The 17,970-nt window shown below is 36.6% G+C and overlaps 1 protein-coding gene across 1 annotated transcript; it reads left to right on the plus strand.

Annotated features, from left to right (window-relative positions):
- Window positions 1-12,356: 12,356 nt before the first annotated feature.
- LOC117106725 lies at window positions 12,357-13,100 on the plus strand. Its single transcript, XM_033248138.1, has one exon. It carries the CDS (start codon window positions 12,357-12,359, stop codon window positions 13,098-13,100), a length of 744 nt encoding a protein of 247 aa, XP_033104029.1.
- Window positions 13,101-17,970: the final 4,870 nt, after the last annotated feature.

Below are 17,970 nucleotides of genomic sequence, written 5' to 3' on the forward strand. Positions count from 1 at the left end.
TGGGCCTAATGTAGGAAGCATAAACAGTGAGTAGGTCATCAAGAACAACGTTTGCTTTCTTTAGTATACACAAAACAGTCTTCTTGATGCCCGTGAGACAATCTTGGGTGTTAAGGTCCCACTTCAAATTACATTGGATTATGACACCAAGCAATTTCATATGCTCAACTACATCAATGTTTGTGCTATTTAAATTGAAAATGGGGCACTCTACATTAACACTGGCATCTTTCAAAAAATGTACAGTCATTATATGACACTTAGAAGGCTTCGGAGTCATGTTGTTCTCATTGCACCAATTATTAAGATCATTAAACATCTCCTGCATTGAGGGTCTTGCTCCTTTATAAACAACCTCTCCCAGGGTGAGGTCGTCTACGTATTTCCACCTTCTGCAGCTTCCAACACATGCATCATTAATGAGCACCAAGAATAGCACAGGGCATAGCTTTGTCCCTTGCGGGACGCCACAAGTAATCTTACTAGAAGTAGATATACACCCAGCGTCACTCTCGCACACTTACTTTCACAGTCGCAGATACAACTTTATACCTTTTCTCTAACGTTCAACGTTATATTTTAACGGTAGTACTGCAAGACGATTGAATGTACAAAGTACGAATTATGATCATGGCACAATATACAAATAAACTCTAAATATGTCTTGTAGTAATGCTATAATTATTTTTTTTTTTTATTACAAAAAAGGAATCTACGAGTGTGAAAAAGATTTCTCAAACCAGGATTCGAGTCCAGGGCCTTCTGTTCTTTTATTCAACAGACGCCTTAACCAATCGGATTATTTGGGGTTTTGTTGGGAATTCAAATCCGATCAGAAGAAACTTTTCGCACTCTTGTACATGAGTGAACAAAGCTAATTCTTGAGATCACTGCGTTGCGCCTTCATCTTTAGCATTTACACGATCAATGAAGTACGGTGAATAAACCATGGTGCCAAAGATAAAAAATTAAATGTAATGGTAACTCTATATAAGTTTTATTTAATTATAAAAGTATCTTTTCGAAGACAATTGGCATACATGGCAAACGTCATAATGTAACCAATTGACCACAAGTTTGTTCTCTATTCACGTGAATGTGGTAATCTAATCCCTATCATTCTTTTCAACGTGTCTGACGTCACCATAAATTGGTTAATTAATGCCACATGGACCAGACAATAACAGATCTATAAAACACGTTCTCTTCGTCTATTACTTAAAGAACCTAAGATTTTAATTGAGATACTTGTATATTGTGCAATAACTTAAAAATATAATATTGAATATTAAGCAAGCTGTACCTCATTTGTTGCAGGGAACTCGGTGGTGAAGAAGTTCCAGAGAAATGGAGAGGCAGAAACATCACCTACACCTTTGGACCAACTTTCAGGTAAAACAAACTAAATACGAAAGCAGTGCAAAGGCGGGTTTAGGCGGTGTGCCCCTACAATTTTATGAGCATGTGTGGGTTTTTTTTTATGACTGAAGTAATAGCTTAGTAAGCTGACCTAAATTTAAACTTTTATTTAAAACCTAGGTAGGTATATATTTGTGAAGCTACTGCTTTCTCAATAATTTTTTAGCATAAGGGAAGAATAGATATAGGTGGATAGTTATTAAGATCATTTCTCTTGCCAGATTTGAAAATAGGAATACTTTTAGCCCTTTTCCGAAGACGGAAAGCAACCAGCTTTCAGAGAAAGATTGAAAATGAATGTTAGGAGTGGTCAGATTATAGGAGCATCAATTTTAAGGAGGCTTCCATCGATATTGTCAAGACCAGATGATTTCTTGGGATTGACTTTCCGCAACTCAGTAAGAACAAATTCCTCATCAATGTGAATAAAGAAAATATGTTGGATCAGGGACAGAAGATGAGTCAATTTGAGAAGAAATATTGGAGGCGATGTTAGCACAGGAAAAATTGAAAGAATTAGCAATAGATTGTGAATCAGAAATATCAGCGCCATTGATAGAAAAGGAATGAGGAAGACTATTAGATTTTAAAGAGGGAATGAGACCACTCCAAATTTCCTTAGTGTTGCCTTTACAATAATGAAGGTGAGACTTATAGTATTGTGCCTTAGCATCTCTACAGGTTTTAGTAACCAGGTTCCTAATCTTCCTATAGTTGTCAAAGTCCGTAGTGTTTTTAGTCTTATAAGCTTTAGTTTTTAAAATGTCTCTTTGGTGAATTAAATTAATAATATCAGTTCTGTTCAGTAACCACTTGGGTAAGTCTTTCTTTAAACGTCTGTTACATATGGAGCAAACTTTTCAGACATTGGTAAAATGATCGAAACGTTTTTGAGTAGTAATTCATTTTAGTGATTTTTGCAGACAGACAAATATAGATGATATCGTGGTCGATTATTATACCCCATGTATAAACACAGCAATATTTATGTAGGTGTTCGCAGCTCGTAAGTATGAGATCAATTGTTGTTTTTGAAGTACTTGTAATCCTTGTAGCTGAAGTGATGAGTTGAGATAAGGAAAATATATCCATTAGATCATTCAAGTGATTATAATCATTGGACGCTGTTTGTACATTGATATTAAAGTCTCCGAAGGCTACAACATTAAGTGAAATATCAGTCCAAAAGTTGAGGCATTTTTCAAGATCAGTAAGGAAGCGAATTTTGGCACTTGGTGGTCGGTAAATTGAGGTAATGAGTATTGTAACGAGAAGGAACAGTAGAGTATATGATTATCGTGAGGAAATAATATTGGTAAAACAGCAACAAACGTAGGCGTTATGATTATTGTTATTATATTTAATAATAATAATAATAATATAACAATAATAGTAATAATGCAGTATTATTATAAACAGTATGATAACTATATTTTAATAAAAATAGCAATAATAATAATTATAATTCAAAGGAAATTATAAATATTGGTGTTATTAATACAGTGTACTTACTTGAACATACTTGAGTATATTCGGGACTTTCAGTAGTAGTAAGGTAGTGATTGTCGGCGTCGTCTTCGGCGTTGCTGTTGTTGAATTTTCTTCCTCCAATTTAGGTATCGGTGTCGGAATGGTTTCCAGGGACGGACACAGAACCGGTACATCGATGTAGAGAGGAGGCAAAGGTTTCGGTTCAGTAACATATCCTAAGCCAAATCCAATAACAACTGAAGTTATTCCCACTATAAGCAATCCAAGGATAAAATTTGTTGGTCGTAATCGGCAGAGATTGCGGTTATATCCATTCGAGTTTTGATTATTCGATTTCACTGTTTTCTTCATCGGTACTTCCTCAGTTGGCATTTTGTCTGCTTAGTGGCTAACCCTTTTTTCAAGTTTCTCAGAAGACTTAAATGCTCAATGTTCAGAAAATGAATAGGAAAGACCTAGCTGCCCAGAAGTTTTCATTGGACGACGACTGGATCTCGATGTGTCAAGCAGACGACGTGATTCACCAAGATCTGAGTAATCTAGATAAACGATAAGGTTTCTTCATGGAGTTATACATACAATTAATTAGTTAATAATAATTATACCTTCGGTTATCAGTAAAGCCATCCAAAATTATGATATAAGTCACATCAAAATTAGTGGAAAATTGAGACAAAAAAAAACAATATTTCATCTAATATTTATTCTTACGTACGTCATCATGCTACATAAATGAAAGACAGAAACCAATCTAAACTTTGGGCATTACTTTAATAGAAAACTCGATTGCTCTGAACCTTTACAGAAGGGCATAGGTAGATATGCCCCCATTACTGATTTGTATGGAAACGTTGCATAATGGCATGTCACTGTGTAAGTGGGACATCATGAAGGAATCCTTGATGAACGCTACGATGTAGAAGATTTCCCTTGTATGTATGACCACAGCAGCCATAAGTGTCCAGCAAACAGAAAATGTTATATTACAGTATAACATTCACGACCGTTAAAAACGTTATGGTTTATCAAGGGCGTCGGAAGCGGTCCGGCTGGTCTGGTTTTGGCCGGACCAATAATTTACAACTCAATATGTCGTTTGTAAGCCAGATTGTAGTTTCTCTGACGCAGCCTCACTCTTTTTTTAACAAAATTGAATGACCTGACTTCAAGCAACAAACAGACCAGTCTAAATATAATATAGTAGGCCTACCCACCATAAGTTGTCCTAATTATAGTTGGTTGTACCCTGGATTTGTGACGCGCTCCATTCTCCTATAGGAGACGACTAGCGGTGGTCCCTTTGATGTTGCTGGGCTTATTGAAAACATGGTCGCTTGTCAAAATTTGTCGTGTTTGGAAAAAGAGGTATGGTGTGTAGGGAAGAGATGCTTTTATATGGAACAAATTTGAAATAATTTAATTTTTTACTGTAGTTAGGTATGAATAACTTAGACCAAGGTCTATTTATCATGATTTGATTCACCACGTAAATAATAATCTTCCGGCCCCAAAACCCAGACTCAGAAATACCGGGATAGTGTCCTGCGTGGGATAGATTTAGCTTTATATGACAAGAAGATTAAATTAATTCCTGTAAAACATTTCACTTGACTAGAATTAATTATCTTATTATTTAAAAGCGTTACATGTTTTGCTTCCAATGTAATTTCTTACATCTCATTTTCATATATCATAAACGCACATCACCATTTATAGGAATTAAACATGGAACGCCGAGGATGACCCTTTAAGGCCGAAGGCTTGTTTCTGGAGGATTACCACATACTTTAAATTTTCTATTCTAATCATACATGCATACACAATATGAATAATTATGACTTACTGAAAATAAATCGAAACTAAACAATTAAACATTTAATGTGTATCAAAACGGCTGTTTTAATATTAATTTCATCATCTGGTACGTTATTTGCACCTTTAATTAAGCAATAATGTACTGAATAATTAAAGCTATAATGTACTGAATAATTAAAACTGCTAAGAAATAATTCAGTAAAGACCTACCACAAATAGCATATTTTTAGGCAACTTGATATAATTCTGAATGCTCATCCAGAGCATGACAAAATACTCATTTTAATAATGATTGTAAAAGATAATTTCATACTGATAATGCAATCCGAGCATATTTTATTTCATTGCATATAATACATATATTTCTTGCGGGCCAAATTCTGCCCGCTGGGCAATTTAATTTGGCTCGTGAATTAAAAAAAATAATTAAACAATATATATATTTAAAACATATTATAAATTTCGATAAATACATTTTCAATAAAGTAAGGAGAAAAATGCAGTCCCTGGATAATGTGCACAGGGTGGTTTGAAAATGAGAAAGAGGATAAACTGTATGCCATAAATAGAATAAATAGCGCCAAAAAAGTGATCACTGGGTACTATCTTCACTGTGTGCTTCAAACAAGCCATAAGCGCGTTACCCTACTCAGATTTAAAATTAAACCCTGTCAACTGAACTATAAAAGAACTTACAAGATTGGTATACTTTTAGCTCTTCTAAATTTAAAATAGCAGCCCAGAGGAAGTAAAAGTTGGTGTATCAATTACAGACAGTGCTCATAAAAATGCATTTCGCTAATCCTACATGCGTACTGTGTCCTTGCGAAAACTGTTTGTATTTTGACTGACGACTGTAAAACCATGTAGAGTGAAATATAGTTTACTTAAATTACGCAACTATCTTCGAGAAAGTAATTTACGTCTAATCTCCAGAACATTTTATGTAGCCAGAGCGAGGTTAGTTCTCGGGAAATGTCTGATGTAAGCAGTTTAATGAGACAGTTAGGCCAACGAGCTAGGTATATTCGGGGGCTCGTTGAAGAAGCAAACCTAGTGCTCAGTGTATCCATTGACGATGGACAGGTCGCCCCATTCACATTGTTGGAGCAAGTTACGAGAATTGAAACTCTCTTGTCCACAAAATTGAAATCATATCAAGATATTTTTCAGAAGAGTGAGATACTGGCCCGTGAGTATGAGGACCAATACGAATATATATAACATTCAGTAGAAAACACCATAGCCGCACTAGCAGCCCGAGAAAGGGTAATTTTAACTAACTAGGCCTAGGCCAACTACTCTTAGACTTAATGACAGTAGCAGTGGTAGTTAACAGGAGTTAGACTATGATCATGAAACAACGTCTAGATCAAAACTTGAAGACGAAATGGAAAAATTAACAAACGAACTAGATGAAGAGTAGTACAGGGCCATGGCCAAAAACAACACACTAATTTCTCACTTATAGACGAACCTAGGCCTAAGTTAATAGGCCAACATAGCAGTGTCAAAGAGCAAGATGCATTTACTCCATCTACCTGTGCACCAGCATCTACAGAATGGACCACACTAATTTTCCATTCTGCAAACAACTACAGCAAACACCATTATATGGAGCTGCATGGTCAAACTCATGAGAATCATAATATCCCTCACAGAACCCAGGTGAATGATGTACCAACTAGATTACCAACATACACAACACATCCAGGAACGACTATAAAACAACCTGTGAACACAGTTTTTGTTCAACCTGCCGACGGCTACGACCTTCAAGCACTAGGTATGTCACATGTCACCAATTCTACACCATGGGTTAGCGAACCACAGCATATTTCACCAGCCAATGTTGGACAATATGCACAGGCAAACAGATACCCCTCAGCAAGGTCTTTTTATGTACTCCTCCTACCATGGTCTCTTACCTTGTCCCTTCTGTAACACTTTTAAATCCAGTTATTCCTTTCATAATTACAGCACACGTAACTGTGCTAATATCCGTATACCCAAACATAGAACCAATGACTTCCAGCACAACATCAGATTTTCGGGCTCCAAACTTTGGAATTCGTTACCCTCACACTTAATAAATATAAATGCATCTTCCATTAACATTTTTACTAACCAATTCAAAAACTCTTAACTTCTGACTACTAATTTTTAACATTTATTCAATTTCCTCCATCTCCACTTGGTTGCTACATTTCGCGCGGTCTGTCGGTCTGTCTTCGACTTGTTTTGAATGTATTGTTTTTTGTCCCTTTCTGTCCTGTTTTGTCTTTTTGTCTCTTTTGTTAATCTCATTTTTTCTCTCATTTCAGGCTGTCCCTTCACGAGATTGGTTTTCATTATCTTCTCGGGTTCTTGCCTTCTTCCTTTCCTGCATTTTTAAATCAATTGTAATATATTTGTCTGATTCAAAAAGGAAGTAAATAAATGTTGAATTGAATTGAATACCAGATAATCCTTATAACACCTCTTCACCACACATAAGCAATGCACCTCCAAAGTATGCACCAGGGTTGACGTCTAGTAGTGTAGTGAACACCAGTGGCAGGCCAACGATAGTTTAAAATGATGCTTCCAGATTATTGACAAGAGTACGGATACCCAATTTGAGGGGGATAAGAGAAATTATGAATCATGGAAGTCTGCGTTTATAGCATGTGTGGATAATTCAAATGCTACTGCTGAATATAAGTTGCTGATGGTGAAAGACATATGTAGTAGCGAATAGAGATTGGAGCGCAAGTATGGGGGACAACCAAGACAAATAATGCTCAGGTTTGAATTTTAAGCCGATACAAGAAGGTAATGAAAAGGACTTGGAAAAGTTTGCAGAGCTACTGGATGTATTAGCACTAAACTTGGAAGAAACTGACAACAGTCACGAGCTTGAGAGCTGCTCGCTATACATCACACTTAAATAAAATTGAATAAATCACTACTTTCCCAGTATCATTGTTTGGTATTTGACAATGGTTACATTCGGAACACCAAATCATTGAGACAATTCATTAACCAGGAAGCCCGGTTTTTGACAACAGCTTGTGAAGCAGTCGCTGGAATTGGTAGGGGAGATCAAAATATCAGGACATTCACAACATATACAGAAAACAACAAAGGTCAGTACAGTTGGAGGAAATGTGTTGTTTTTGGAGAAAGACATGCACTTTATGCCTGTGAAGTGTTTAAGGAACTGGACGTGAACCAACGATGGAGTAAAGTAAAAGAAGCAAAGGCATGTTTTTGCTGTTTGAGTGGCGGACACGCAAGAGGTGCCGCAGAAAACATTATCGCCTCTTCCATGATCCGGAATACAACCAAGCTTCCAGACTGGCAGCTAACAATTTAAGGAAAAGTAGCAATGACCTTACAACCTCCAGTACTACTCCTCCAGCCACGACAACGATGGCGTGTCATAACAGTGAATTTGTCGCTCTCAGGACGGTATCAGTATTAGTATGTAAAGGGAAAAAACAAATAAAGTAAATACTCTTCTTGATGAAGCTAGCAGAAAAAGCTATTTAAATTCAGACATAGCAGCAGAACTAGGGCTTGAAGGAGAGGCGGAGCAGTTGAGAGTTAATGCTTTAAACGGAGTTCAGGAAATGTTGGAAAGTTCATTGGTCGAATTCAGTGTCGGTATTCTTGATGGTAAAACAAGGAAAACGATATGGGCCTACACGACAGAAAAGGTGACGGGAAACATGCAGGCAGTTAATTGGAGTATTGAAAAACACTCCCGGAAGCATCTTGAAAACATTCCGTTCACTGAAATAGGGACAAACAGAAATCATGTGGACTTATCTAATAGGGGCAGACCAAGCAGAACTCATGTATTCGATACATGAGATAAGAGGATATCCTGGAGAACCAATAACCAGATTAACTCCACTTGGATGGACATGCATTGGTAAAGTCAGTATTGGCTCTCCGCAAAAGAGGGCACAAACAAACTTCACAAAACCAAGTGATGAAATAAGCAATTTAATCCGTCGATACTGGGACACACCTGAGACACTTGAAAACAACTACACAATCAAGCAAGAGAAAAAAGCAACATTACAAATGTCTGAAAGATCACTGGCTTATGAAAATGGCAGATACAGCATAGGCATTCCATGGAAAGATGAAAGAAAGCTGCATAAAATGCCGAACAGCTATCACTTAGCGGAACAAAGACTACAAAATACGGAAAAGAGGCTGCTGAGATCGCCACACCTTGCAAAAGCATTTGATGAAATAATCCAGAAATATCAGGAAAAAGGATATATCTGCAAAGTGTCACCAGAAGAGGATACCCCTCTAAATACATGGTATCTGCCTCATTTTCCCATTCTGCACCCAGAAAAACAAACCACGAAGATTAGAATTGTGTTTGATGCAGCAGCACGAACACACGGCAAATGCTTGAATGACTATATCTGGGCTGGACCAAAACTTCAGAATGATCAAGCGTACACTTGAGATTTCGTCAAAATCCAATAGCCATCATGTGTGATATTTCAGAAATGAACCTTCAAATTCAGCTACAGATAGAAGACCGTCCATACCATCGAATTCTTTGGCGAGAGAATGATATAACACGCACACCAGATACATATGAATTTCAACGTGTGGTGTTCTGTATAAACCCATCACCACTTATGGCTCAGTATGTAGCCCAGAAGCATGCCAGACGATTCAGCGAAGAATTTCCTCATGCATTAAAAACAATGCTTTTCAACACATATATGGATGATAGTATGGATTCCACAACATATATTGATGCAGGGATACAACTATATGAGGAGTTGTCACAGCTCTTGAAGCGGGCTGGTATGCATACAAGAAAGTGGCTGTCAAACAAGACAGAAATTCTAAAGAAAATTTCACAGGAAGACTGCCCAGCTGAGGTAGATCTAGACAAAAGAGATCTGCCGCAAGTAAAAACTCTTGGCAATCGATGGACTCCTAAAGACGATTATTTTACTTTCAAGATAAATCCTACAGTAGCGGAAATGACCACCTGGACAAAAAGATCCTTTTTAAAATGGATCGCTACATTGTTTGATCCTCTTGGGCTTTTGGCACCGAACCTAATTATTGCATAGATTTTACTTCAGGAAATATGGATACAAGGACACGAATGGGACGAACCACTAGAGTTAAGCCTTGCATGCAAGGTAGAACAGTGGTTTAAGGGTCTCCAGTATCTGACAGCTCTACGAATTCCACGTTGCCTAAAAAATGACCGACCAACCAGTCATTTATAGCTACATGTATTTTGTGATACATCGGAAAAGGAATACGGATCTTGTGCATATGTACAGTATACTTATCTAGATGGGACTATCTCATGTGCACTTGTGGCGTCAAAATCTCGAGTAGCCCCATTAAAAGCTGTCAGTATTCCGAGGTTGCAGCTAATGGCTGCCGTATTGGGACTCAGGTTGGCACAGAAGATAGGAGAGGCCCAACAAATTGACAGACAACTATAGACTATGTGGTCTGACAGTATGGACACCTTGTACTGGATAAGGGGTATGAGTAGAAAATTTAAATCCTTTGTGGCAAACCGAGTTGGAGCAATTCAGGAAGGGACTGAACCGGCCCAGTGGAGACACATACAAACTAAAGAGAATCCAGCAAAATTACTAACAAAAGGTCTAAATGTCCCAGACCCAGTGGCGTAGAAAAATATTTTTCATTGATGATTGGCGTGTTAGCCAGTGTCGTAACAGGCGCGGGGGGAGGGGAAATTGCCCCTCCCCTGACGGTTTTTACCGGGCCAACCAAGCTGTCGTACCGGGCTAGGTAATAAGAAAAAAGAAAGAGGGGGAGGGAGGGAAAGAGAAAGAAGAGGAAAGGAAAAGGAAAGAAAAAGAGAAGAGAAAAATATAGACAAGAATAAAAAGGAAGATATCATAATGACCAGACTCACAACACCCATGCAACCCCTTCTCCACTTCAAAAACTGTCATAACTCCTTTGATCTATTCTGCCCGATGGCGTAACCACTGGGGGACAAGGAGAAAATATCTATCTTTGAAAAATCTTCCCCACCCCTCTATAAATGCCATTTCATCCCCTAAAATTGCCTAAAAACCTCAAATTTTGCGCGCATTTCTTGTTAACATGGCCCAATTTCCTCTACAAATTGCACATTTTAGGGAGTTTTGATCAATTCCAACTAAATTAGAATTAAAAACACTGGGGGACAAGGGGAAAATATCCATCTTTGGAAATCTATCTCCACTCCTTGACAAATGCATCCTCAGAAAGTGCCTAAAATTCTCAAATTCTTGGCGCGCATTTCTTGTTACGGTAGGCCAATTTCCTCTATAAATTGCACATTTTAGATAGTTTTCATCAATTCAGACGAAATTAAAATTAAAAACACAAAAATATTTTAACCTAAAAGAAGGGCCTCAATGTGTGTAGATGGTGAAAGAAAGTGTTTGTAATAAATACAACCATGATGAAAATGCTTATATTTAGTTTCAAACACACGTGTGTAGCCTATATTATAAATAAGATATTAAAGCCCTATGTCGTATTGTTTTCTATATGGGGAGTGGGTATGGTAAATTACTAACCGGGAAATGAGGATTGTATGTATGTATTATTATTATTATTATTCTTATTCTTATTCTTATTCTTATTCTTATTCTTATTCTTATTCTTATTCTTATTCTTATTCTTATTCTTATTATTATTATTATTATTATTATTATTATTATTATTATTATTATTATTATGTTGTGATGATGTTGTTTGTACTGTTCTTTAATTTTATTAAAGAGGACCCCTGAATGTCAGTTAACCTACTGGGCTAAACTAGAAGGGTTACCCTCTTTAAGGATGGTTGAAATAAAAAATTAAAAAAAAATATACCCACTCTGACCCAAGACCCCTGTTACGCGCCTGGTGTTAGCGCCAATGTGTGCCCTTGTACGGACAGGAGATGTTCCCCCTCTGAAGCTAGAAACCTTGTTTTTGCAAAATAAATTGATGCAATTTGCTGTTATAAGCCTAATCAATAAATTCCTCATCAACCGATATAACCTTAAACATTCTTGGAATTGATATAACATTACTGATGTCGTACACACCCTTCAATGTGAAACGTGGCTCTCTTTGCAAGCACATCTAACATATAAGGAAAGAAGAGCTTAGATTGGTACCAGATAAAATAATGTTGTTATCAACATTAATACATTATGCTAATTTTCATCTTTGTAAGCGCATAAGACAGTGCAAATTATTTCTGTGACAGTCTTTTGAAGTGTGTAAAGCTCCATTTTATCCCATACATAGTCAAAATATTGGGGGGATGATACAATTGACCATCCCCCCTTGTCAAATATTGGGTGGATATATCCCCCATCCCCCCGGGATCTACGCCTATGCCCAGACCTGATCAGAGAAGAAAAGTGGTGGAAGGGACCTAAATTCTTGTTTCTAGAAAAAAACAGAATGACCATCAAACAAGATCACATTGAAGATTAAAGAAAATTCTGAAATGAAACGTTCATACAAAGACAAAAATGAGGAACTTGCATTCTTCGTTGAACCAAAACAAGAAAGAGAAAGTCGACTTGACCCCGCAAGTTTCTCTAGTTGGATTAGACTGAGCAGAGTATATGCAACAGTTATTCGTTCGTTATCTACAGAACTGCAAATTGCCAGCCGGTTATCGTGAAATTGGCCCACTAACTTCAGAGGAAATTGTAAAAGCACAACACAGACTAATTATGTCAGCACAAAATCTATGTTTTGGAGAAGAAATAGAAGCACTAAAAAGTGATAAACCAATTCCTATGGGATCAAAGTTACAACCACTGAACCCAATCCTCGATACAGATGGCATTCTACGCTGTGATGGGAGACTAAAATATGAGTGTATTGCCTGTGAGACAAGGTACCCGATCATTTTACCAAAGACACAACATATCACCAAACTAATAATCAAGAATGCACATCAGCTGGCATTACACTCTGGAACAAATTATGTTCTCTCCCAACTCTCAGGAAAATATTGGATTTTGTCAGAACGAGAAGCAATCAGAGGTTGGGAACGGGAATGCAATGAATGTAAAAGAAGAAATGCCAAACCAGTACAACCAAAGATGGCACCACTTCCAAAGTATCGACTGGGAGGGTCACTGCGTGCTTTTACACATATTTCAGTGGACTTTGGTGGACCCATCATTACCGTGCAGGGAAGAGGACGAGCCAGAGTAAAGAGATATCTCTGTTTATTTACCTGCCTGGAAGTACGAGCAGTACATTTAGAAATGACTTGGAGCCTACATACAGAGTCCTTTCTTAATGCATTTTTTTCGAATGGCATCAAGAAGAGGTATGCCAGAAAACGTGTTATCTGACAATGGGACCAATTTTGTGGGTGCAAATAACGAGCTAAATGAGTTGAGAGACCTGGATGAAAATAGAATCAAAGACCAAACTGCCGCCCATGGAGTTAAGTGGGGATTGAATCCTCCAGGTGCGCCCCACTTTAGTGGAGTACATAAAGTGATGATAAAGACAACTAAGCGAGCGATAAAGGTAATTTTTGGGGGATGCCTATATAACAGATGAGGAGTTAATCAGCGCAGTAACAGGAGTAGAAGGACTTGTTAATTCACGGCCGTTAACATACCAGTCAGCAAATCCTAATGACATAATCCCTTTGACGCCAAATCATTTTATTCATGGCCAGGTAGGAGGAATTTTTGCTCCTAAAAGCATTGATAAAACAAACTTTAATCTCAAAAAAACGTTGGAGACGAGTACAAGAACTAGTACGGCACTTCTGGCACCGATGGATTAAAGAATATCTTCCTGCATTGACCACTAGATAAAAGTGGAACATTTCTCATAAGAACATTAAGGTGGGAGACATAGTGTTGGTCTATAATCCAGACACCGCGAGAGGCAAGTGGCCACTTGGTAAAATAGAGAAGTCTTTCCTGGGGACGACGGGCATGTGCGGGTAGCTGGAGTAAAGACTCAGAATGGAACTGTAACTCGGCCGGTAGTGAAGTTATGTCCATTAGAGTGTATCAACGAATAAAGTTTACTTTGCTGGTCTTTTTGACAATTGCTGACATTTGAACTCTTAATATAAACTATGCTTGACTACATGATTATATGTTAACTGTGTGAAATAATGAAGATAATATAACTTTTAATACATATTCAAACATAGAAAATATAAATATACAGTAAAGCATGCAATAACTAAAACCAAATAAGAAATAAATGTGGTACAGTAGTCATTTTGAAGTTAAATCACACAGCATGATGGATGTAGAAGTACACTAGTAGTAATTAGATAGTTGATATTTTTACACCAGGTTTAGTAATATCATCTTTAACTGTTAGTACAGTATTTTATTATAGTTCTGAGAATGATTTAATAATCTCGAACAAGAACACTTAGTTTTAACGTTTGATTTGGTATTGCATATGTTTAAATTTTGTTAAACACAGAAAGGACTAATTTATGTTAAAGTTAGTTAGTTTTTTTGACATTAGTTTGTCAAGGAAGGGAAGGATGTTTTTGAGATAGCTAGTTAGAATTTTTAGATTATAGAGGGCAGCATTTGTTTTGATTTTGTGAAGGTCACGTCAAGAGAGAGGGCGTAGTGTTGAGCGAGATTCAGGGTTGTTGTTAAAACCCCGGCGAAAGAAAGAACAAAAATAAATAGAGTTTACTTAAATTACGCATCTGTCTTCGAGAAAGTTATTTACGTCTAATCTCCAGAACATATATATATATATATCACTTTATTCCAAAAATTCGTAAAATCTCAATAATCATTGAGTTTACAAACTCTGATAAAGTCTATCTTACGCGTATACAAATAATAATAGATTTCTTTAAAACATTAACGGAAAAAAAAAACATTTTCCACAAATTTCTGTTACTAGCAATCTCAAGCAAATAATCTAAATCGTTAGAGTTACACATGTGTACATTTCTAGACGTTAAATCTCCATATGTGTTCTTAACAGATTATTTTGGTGCTTTCCTGTGCGACCCTTTAATTGATTAGAATGTACAACAGGAAATACTAAAGCACAATATACAGGAGTATCCTCGCTCATTCTTAATATATTACCAAGCATAAACCACCTCAACTTTTACATTATTTCAGATAAAGGTCTAACACTTGTTACCTCGTACAGTTTGTTATTACTAATCCGTCTGGGATATTTTATATTTATTCTTAGGTGGGAATTATGACAAGTATCGATTTTTCTCATGATACCTTAAGGAGCCGACCAACTATTACAATTATATAACAACATAGACACCACTAATACATCATACAATTTAAGCTTCAGATCCATATAAATATTTTTCACTAGCCACATGTTATTAAAATTATTAAATGCTACATTTGCTAAAATAATTCTATACTTTATATCATTTGTAGTGTCTAGAAGTGAACCTAATACTTAATGAGATCTCCAAACTTCTGACTTCGATTCCTTACTATTAATAAACACATGGTTAAACTCAGTATTGAATTCATTAATAAACACATTCCAATCTTTAAATTATATTATAATGTAACATTTAACTGTTGTGAAATAGAAGAGAGATTGGCGGTGAGAAGTGGATTATATTAGTCGCAATTTATAGATACCTGTTGTGTTTGGGGGGTTTATCTCGTTTTCTATAATCTTGATTAAAGACATGGCATTCTTCTTTATATCTATTCTCGAAATCAATGTGGCATATTTTTTCATATCCTTCAAATGCACAGAGGCCTTCTCCATATCACCTTCTTTTAAAGCGACCCTAGCCTGCATATAAAAGACGAAGACGACTGGATGCAAATAGAACGAGGTATTGCATACAGTTGCAAGAGTGTGCAGCTTTTTATCAGCGGCCCAAGAACTCATGGGCAAGTCTACAGTCTTTTTTATTTTTAAATTTATATACCTGTCCATATATTGTTCAATTTTCTTAGAAGATTTTATTGCGAATGCAATGACGGATAATAGTTTTTCCAGACTTTTATAATCGCCTATTAAATAAAAGTATTTTGCCAGAAGAACTAGTCCACCAACACAATGATCGGTCCATTTGTCAGGATATACTATTTCAGCCCCTAATTTATAATAATGGGTCGGTTTACGCCGGCAAATATACATATCACTCGAACTCACTGCCAAACCTCTGGTTTGTAAATAAATAAATAGATATGTATAAACATCACCTAAGTGTCTATACAGGTACTGTTGAAACATTTGTCCATATCCATCCGGCACTAAATCATTTATGGTGTCTATAATCGGCAATATGACTATCTCAGGAACAGCTAAAATCTCCCGGGACATTTGAGATCCTGAAAATGTATCATCTTCAAGAAAGTGCTCAAGTGCAATGATTAATTTGCCGCACTCATTTGAAAGCAAATCCACAATTCTCATATATTGGGATTTATCATACATGAAGCCATGGGGTGATATATGACGAATTACATTTTCAAGCTCTTTCTTAGCCATAGGATGATGCAAAAGATTAGTTTCCAGCAGTTCATAGTCATCGCCCTCACTGACTTTAGCAATCTCCAGCTTATCACACATCGAGTTTATTATTTCGCCTTCGAAATATAATTTACTGACACATGACATCACCATCTTCCATAGATTTTGACTGTTAACTGTTTTTAACTTTTCTTGCACTTCATAACGTACTTCCTCTGATAAATGCCCAATCAAGTTTTGGCTGGGAATAAAATAATGTGGCAGATTCCCGTGCTGGTAGCAATCGATCAACCAGTTAAGCAGCTTTCTAACCAAATCCATGACGCTGTAACCTTCATGTGGAAAAGTTTCATATACCCACAAGCAAGCAGTTTTGATAAAGTAGGAACAGAATGGGGTTGGTTCGTCAGACTCTTCATAGGTGATGGTGATGTACTTTATCTTGAGTGCCTTCAACGTCAACAGACATTCTGGTAACGAACCATTCATTTCTTGAAGGAGCTCTTTCTCTGCTAAGGAAAATGACCATCTCCATTGAATATCGTTACAGGCATTGTGCCGCTGTCCAACAGCAACAACTAAGCAACCATCATTTTTTATCTTTTCTAGAATTGTTGTTGGCCAATTGTTTAGTCGCTTTCTACTAAAAAAACCTTCAGACACAGGAGGCCATGAGTTGGATTTTAAACAAGGGACTATATCCATAGTATTATGGCTTGTTAATGAATTTGTAGCATTTAAGGTAACTGCAGGGCCACAAATCTGGTAATTAAAGTTGCAATCTTGCAAATCAAGCTTTAAGAAAATAACGCCATTAAGATACCCATCTTTGTCAATTGCAGTTCTGAATTTAGGATGCAAAGACTCTGTATCTACGGCTTTAAGTTTCAGGTACGATGGTTCACCATAACATGGCTCTGCCACTACATACCCCCACTTAAACTTTTCCTTTTCATCCGGAGGCTTGAATTCTACAGCAGGATATCTTTGATTAGTCAACATTATGTCATGGTCACTGCAAAACAATGGTGAAATACCTTCATTCTCACTTCCTGTAAGATGGTAAATCGGATGATTTTCCAACAGTTTGGATATATTGTACTCAATCTGTTGCTCTATCCTTGTATACGATATTATAAATAATCTGCTATTATTATTCAAAGCAATGGTTGCGTTGGCGAGTTCCTCCATCACCTGAAAAGTCTCAATATTCGTAGTGTGTGCCATGGTGTGTAATATCAGTAAGGCGTTCCGTACTTCAATACATGGAATATACAAGCATGGATCTTTTGGCGATATATCTGAAAAATGAACCCAGTACTGGTAAACATCACTTAATTTATCACTTTTTTTCTTTACTTAATGTTTTTTTTTTTCGAATATACTTTACCGTTTTTACTATTTGTACTGTATTATGTATTGATTTTCATATGGTTTGCCAACAACGACGTAATTTCTTGTACTGTACTTTTGCTTTCACAAGACCAATAAAAGTATATTTTGTACACACAAAGGATCTTATCATTCAAATCATTTAACTAAACTAAATGTGGAGTCAAATGAAGGCATGTATATAATTGTATTATATACTTGAGGCCTATGCCTACTACAGGCCTCATTATATAAATTGTACTATCGTGGCGTCATGTTCACTATAGTTAGTAAACATCAAAGGCAGTCTTTACGTTCCCTAAGTTTTGCTCTTAAACAGTTTAATCTCTGATTTAGTCTAAAATCACTGTTGACCTGTCT

This window comes from Anneissia japonica, unplaced genomic scaffold (genome assembly GCF_011630105.1).
Source record: "Anneissia japonica isolate Jap-2015-1 unplaced genomic scaffold, ASM1163010v1 scaffold287705_len1045735_cov187, whole genome shotgun sequence".
Taxonomy (NCBI): domain Eukaryota; kingdom Metazoa; phylum Echinodermata; class Crinoidea; order Comatulida; family Comatulidae; genus Anneissia; species Anneissia japonica.